At 33.2% G+C, this 6,326-nt stretch overlaps 1 protein-coding gene across 1 annotated transcript in view; it reads right to left on the bottom strand.

Moving 5' to 3' along the window:
- The window catches only part of NCKAP1 (NCK associated protein 1), a 109,657-nt gene that overhangs the window by 16,992 nt on the left and 86,339 nt on the right, over positions 1-6,326 (bottom strand). The window contains exons 19-23 of the mRNA XM_006760546.2: positions 6,207-6,326; positions 5,262-5,393; positions 3,274-3,492; positions 2,932-3,062; positions 2,565-2,662 (exon numbers count right to left, since the gene is read on the bottom strand). The exon at positions 6,207-6,326 is cut by the window's right edge and continues 14 nt beyond it. Of these exons, the coding sequence (XP_006760609.1) occupies positions 2,565-2,662; positions 2,932-3,062; positions 3,274-3,492; positions 5,262-5,393; positions 6,207-6,326 (700 nt within the window). The remainder of the gene's footprint in view (positions 1-2,564; positions 2,663-2,931; positions 3,063-3,273; positions 3,493-5,261; positions 5,394-6,206) is intronic.

The raw sequence follows: 6,326 nt of genomic DNA, 5'->3' as shown, positions 1-6,326 counted from the left end.
CAGAACTTTTTATGGTATTATACTCTTAAACACCTGCTTTCGTAAGTGATTGTTTCATTGTGCCTTTGTCCTCCTAGAGCCCACAAAATGGTACCGAATATTAAGGTAAAAAATTACTATTTAGCCCTGGCCAGGTAACTCATTTGGTTAGATAGAGTGCATTAACCACACACCAAAGTTGTGGGTTTAATCCTGGTCAGAGCACATACAAGAATCAACCAATGAAAGCACAAATAAGTGGAACAACAAATCAATGTTTCTCTCTCTCTCTCAAATTAATAAATAAAAAAGAATTTTAATTACTACTTAGATACCGTGATTGACCGACCAGGCTGCTTCATTTTCAAAAAGACCAGATCATTCAGCTAGGAAAATGTAACATATGTTCCTGCATCAGATAAGGGTGGGTTAGATGACTGCTTAGAACCCTTTCGTTTCTAAGACTGTACAGCAGCCCTGCCAGTGTAAAGCTCTAGGGCTAGATAAGACTATATAGGTTCAAACTTTAGTTTCACCACTTTAAGCATGTGAGCCTGGACAAGTTCATTCTTGGTCTCACTTTTCTAATTTGTAAAACAGGGACAATTCCAGTTTCAATGATTTAAAGGAGTTAATAATATGTATGTTTAAAGTTTATAAAAGTCGCCCTAACCGGTTTGGCTCAGCGGATAGAGCGTCAGCCTGCGGACTCGAGGGTCCTAGGTTCGATTCCGGTCAAGGGCATGTACCTTGGTTGTGGGCACATCCCCAGTAGGGGGCGTGCAAGAGGCAGCTGATCGATGCTTCTAATTCTCTATCCCTCTCCCCTCCTCTCTGTAAAAAATCAATAAAATATATATTTTTTTTAAAAAAGTTTATAAAAGTCCTAGAACAAAGTAAAGAGTCAGAAAGATAGCTATTTTTATTTTGCATCCAACAAATATTTACCAATGTATTGGTAAATTTACAATGTGTTGAAAACTAATTTAGCACCGAGGTTTTAGGAGAATTAAATAAAGTTTTTACTCTAGTGAGACTGGCATTAGCAAATACATAAGGGAGGTCACAAGTAAGATACCCGTAAAATTGGATAAAGAGAATAAAAAGTGATGATTGCTATTTTTAAAAGTGTAGTCCAGGAAGGATATTCTGATATGATGACATTTGAAAAATACAGGAATGTTATGGGAAGGCAATCTAAGGCATTATCTCTCTGAAGAGCATCTGAGGTGACACAACAAGCAGGTCAAGTGGGCTGGAGGAGTAAAGAAGGTCCGGAAAAGTGAAAGGCCGGATCCTACAGAGGCCTCTAGGACTGCTAAGGAAATTGATGCCTTTGAACTCTCACAGATAGGAATACAGACAGATCTAAATGGGCTAATTTTTATTACTTCATCACAATTCTCAAGCCACTATCTTTAATGGCAAAGAAGCACTAAAAATGCTAAAAATTCTGGAAGTACCAATTTATTCAGTTGAACTAGAAAATAATTGGCAAAAGTAAAATTACTGGGCCACAATTCTTCTATTATCTCATACTAAAAGGAACATAGAAAGTAAACTAAAAATTAGAAATTTGTTACCTGAGAACAACAACATAGAAAAGAGATAATGTATTTACAAGGGAATGAGTCTAATAAATGAGAAACATTGCTTGTAAAAAAATGAAACTAGCATCGCAATGTCTGTATATTTAAAACCATATTAAGTATAAAGTCTGTGTATTTAAAACCCACAATATAAAGTACTAAAAGCTGACTTCTATATAAGAATTGTAAAACATTCCTTTAAAAAATAACAATAGAGAATAATGACATGATGAATAATGAATAAAATAATATTTATTCAGTACTTACTGTGTCAGGCAGCATGCTAAGTATTCAAGCAATTGACATGTATTAATTAGCTCATATAATTCTTGCAAAGTAAAAGTTTTGTAAGTTTAAACTTTGCCCAAAGTCAAAGCACACGACTGACAGGATTGAATTTCAGGACAGCTAGACTTGAAAGCTTGAGTCCTTAACTACTGGATAATACTGCCTCACTTTTTAGTCACACTGACTCTTGCCGTCTATTTTATTCGCTCAGCAAAATAGTTATCAAACTTGCAGGAATTGACTTATCCTATGTCTGCTCAATTTTCAATAAATCAGGTTACTATTTGTAAAACAGAACAAAACAAAGATTCTATTAAAAGACCATGCTAGGCGCGGCCTGTGTGGCTCAATGGTTGAGCATTATTAACCTATGAACCAAGAGGTCATGGTTCAATTCCCAGTCAGGGCATATGCCCAGGTTGCAGGCTCGATCCCCAGCGTGAGGCGTGTAGGACACAGCCCATCAATGATTCTTTCTCATCACTGATGTTTCTCTCTCCCTTCCTCTTTGAAATCAATAAACACATATTTTTAAAAAGTACTTCAAGACCTTAAAAAAAAAAGACCATGCTAGTGCTATAATTTCACTTACATATGAGAACTTTCATGTCAGGTTAAAGAAATTAACATTCTAGGCTTGCTGCTCATTTTCTTGAAATGTTTTTTAGGAATTCATTTTTATAAGCTAAAATTAATAAAGACTATTACCTTAAGTTCAGCAACTTGTGATGAAATATGCCACATAAGGCTTTCACTTAGGAACTTCATACCATATGGGCCTAGCAGTTCTGATAATGACCTCATTTCTGAAAGGAAACGCAATTACTTTTATACTTTGACACAGCAAATACTTCCTTAAAATAAACATTAATATATTGAAACATTACATTATAGAAGCAAATTACTCCTGAGAAGTCTTTAGAATAAAAACAAACAAACAAAAAACACAAATGCAAAGGTAAGTCTGAGATATAATGTAGGACTGTGCATATAACTGAATGAAAATAGTCATAACAGAATCAAAAGCCAAAGAATCGTTTCTTCATTCTCTAAAACATGTCATAGTATTATTCACCTGATATGTCAGAATATTCCTCTGCATTGAATGTTAATTCATTTTCTGTAGGTAAGTTCACAAATGCTTTCATTGCAGGGAAATAAGCTATATGACCATTGCTGACTTGTCTTAATAAAGTTTCCAAATACCTAAGGAGAAAAGTAAATTTATAACCAGGAGAAACTATTTAATTCAAAATGTATTATGGTATATATTCCCGAATATAATTTTAAGTTGGCTGATAACATGAATGAGCACTTATCCATAAATAAATAAATTAATTAATTAATTAATTAATTTCCCAAGTAGTTCATTAAAAAGAAACATTGTCTCAATCCAAATTTCCAAATGTGTTCTTACCAATTTGTGTATAGACTTGTAATGGTTGGCTCTCCATGACTGTCTAAATGTTGTGTTTGCTGAAGAAGAACATTATTAAATACTCTTGTGATATCAATTTGCACATAGTTTTCTATCGACTGCAGTACAGTCATATATGCTCTTACACTTGTTAGAAGCTCTGATGGTTTTGCAATTTCTTGTGTGGCTTGATTATACATAGTCATTCCAACAATTGACCTGAGGTTAAAAAAAAAGAAGAAGAAAAGAGTTCTGACTTCTGCATTTACAAATATAGGTCATTCAACCTACTAATCTTTAGTATCAAATAAGCAATAAAATTTTAAATACAAATTGTTACAAAGCCATGAAATTACTATCATTATCTTCCAAAGAAACAATCTAAAAAAAAAATGACTACCTAAAAATTACAATGAAATGGCAATGCAAATGATTTTAAAAATTCTAAAGACATCAGTAATAAAATGATTTAAGGATAAATCCCTTTGACATCATACATTATAACAAGACAAACCTCATTGCTAGAAACTGTCCAAGGAAATCAACTCAAGACAAAAATGCTATCCATGCATATGGCCCCTAAGTCCTAAGACTGTGCTCAAATGTTAACTAACATCATCAACTAATACAAGCTACACACGGTGGCATAAAAACCTTTCCTAGGTAAACAAGTTTACAGCCTTGTTTTGATCCCGACCACTAAGGAGATAGATGTTTGGTAAAAAGAGTATCTGCTCCTCTGTGGACTAATGGGCCAGACTACATATTTCCACAAGGAAAACATGGGAGCTCCAAACTGAATCCTACCTTTCACCACTCTACCCACCTTGGTAGTTAAGAATAATAAATACCAAAGGGCATAATTTCCCTTTGTCTTAAATACTAGAGCATTCTGAGTTTTACGGTCAGGATGCCTGCCTTACTAAAGGACAGCAAAAGACAGTCTTTGTTCCAGACCAGACTCTTCTCTAGTCAATTGATGACTTAACATTCAATTTAGTGCCCACGTATACACTCTCCTATTTTATTCTATAATCGTAGAATTCTCACCAACTATAACTCTAAGCTTCATGTTTCATTACTACTCATAGTACTTAACACAATGTTAAACATAAGGTACAAAGACTACTTGTTAATGACTACAGATTTTTTTTAAATCTTTGGCAAAATTTTGTTTTATAAATTGCTTTAAGGCCTTCAAGACAAACTTGTCCAGTCAATCAATATTTTCTTTAATAAAGTTGTAATTTTACAAAAAGGATTAAGAAACATTTATAAAGTTGAAAGGTTTCTGACTTATCACATGCAGTATCATTTCAAGAAACATTATATATAACCTATAAAACTATAATTAGAACTAAGTGCCTCAAGAGTCTAGATCTATTGGCCTAACAGCACACATCTGAATCCAGAACAGACTTGAGTTCATCTAGTCCTGAAATTTTTGAACATTTAAATTTGACCCCTTGTAAGGTATGTATCCAGCATCACAACTCAGTACACTCATGTGTACATACATACATAACTGAAAAGTGTCATGATACAATACTTATACTTACTACATTCAATGCACTAATTTTTTTCTACTTCTTTCTTTCCTTCCTTCCTCTTCTTTCTTTCTTTAAATATTTATTATAACCTCGTAATCTGATTTCATGACCCCACAGGATTGCCACCTGACAGTTGAAATACACTGGTTAGCTCCAGTTTTCTCATCTTGCTTATAAGGAAACTAAGGCTCACTGAGAATAAGTGGCTTGTCCAATGTTACAACTGGTTAATAACAGCAAGTATGGGACAAGAATTGGAGTAATTTAAGTAATTCCCAGTTCAGTATTTTCATACTTCCCAGATCATTATTCTCTATATTACACCAATTCTACTAATGCTTTTCGTAATAAAAGGAAATACTGTGTGGGTATGAAGAATAAATATAACAAACTCATTAAATGAACAAACAAGCAAAAATAGTTAATGTTTTTTCTTACTTAGTAAAGCGGATTTCCAGGTGAGAAGTCAAATATTCTCGCGGGGTAAAGGTATGTTCCCAAACCACCATGTTTGGTACATAATTTATAGAGAAACACAACTCAGAAAGTGCAGTGTGCAATTTATCAAGGCTGAAAAAATATTAATAAACAATAAACAAAATGTTCAACATTTTATCATAACAATACAAAATTAATTTTATAAACATGTGAGATCTTATTTGGGGATAATAATTATAGAATTCAATTTCTCTCCTAAACAAAGTTCAAAATCTCAACACATGAGAGCAATTTTCTAAAGATAAGCAACTTTCATTTCTATCTTCAGATGATAATGACTTAATACACAAAAAAGAGCTTATTCCACACTCATAAAGATAATAATTTCCAACTTCTATTGTACTTTCTGTTGTGGAGGAAGAAAGTTGTCTACAAAATGATTAATAGCTTGCTCAAGGTAGGAAGCACAGAAGTAAGAAATTTACTTTAAGCAAAAAAATATTCACCCATTATTGCCCACCTATGCCTCTTTCTCCAAGTAAGCAAACAGCCCTAAATCTACCTATACTGATATTTCCATTTTAAACTAATGTTATCAGTCATACACACCATATGCCAAAATAAAGTCTCAGATATCTTATTTTAAATACAATGAAAATAAAAGTGCACCCCTAAATTTTTAGATTCCTGGCCTTTAGTATTCTGTATATAAAGACAAGACAATTATCATCTATTATATCTATTTTCTTCAAAACTCCAAAATCTGTATTTTTAGATGAAATAAGCACTAAATGGTTAATCAAGTCCACAAAGGTGAAAAAAATTAATGACTGGGAAATGGAGAATTTACAATTACTAGCATTTCGTCAATACCTAGGCCATACAAAAATAAACTGAAAAAATAAACCGTAGCAAAAATATATATAATAAAAGTGGATGGCTTACTTGGTCACTACCAGCCTGTTTTTCCTCATGCTCTCAACTCCAGGTTTTTCCCTTTCAGGTTCCCCTTTTTTACCAGTTTGTTTTTTTGACTTCTTATTCACTGCCTGACTAATGGTTTTG

The sequence above is a fragment of the Myotis davidii genome, unplaced genomic scaffold, assembly GCF_000327345.1.
Source record: "Myotis davidii unplaced genomic scaffold, ASM32734v1 scaffold370, whole genome shotgun sequence".
Classification (NCBI taxonomy): Eukaryota; Metazoa; Chordata; class Mammalia; order Chiroptera; family Vespertilionidae; genus Myotis; species Myotis davidii.
This window is presented reverse-complemented; position numbering and strand designations above follow the sequence as displayed.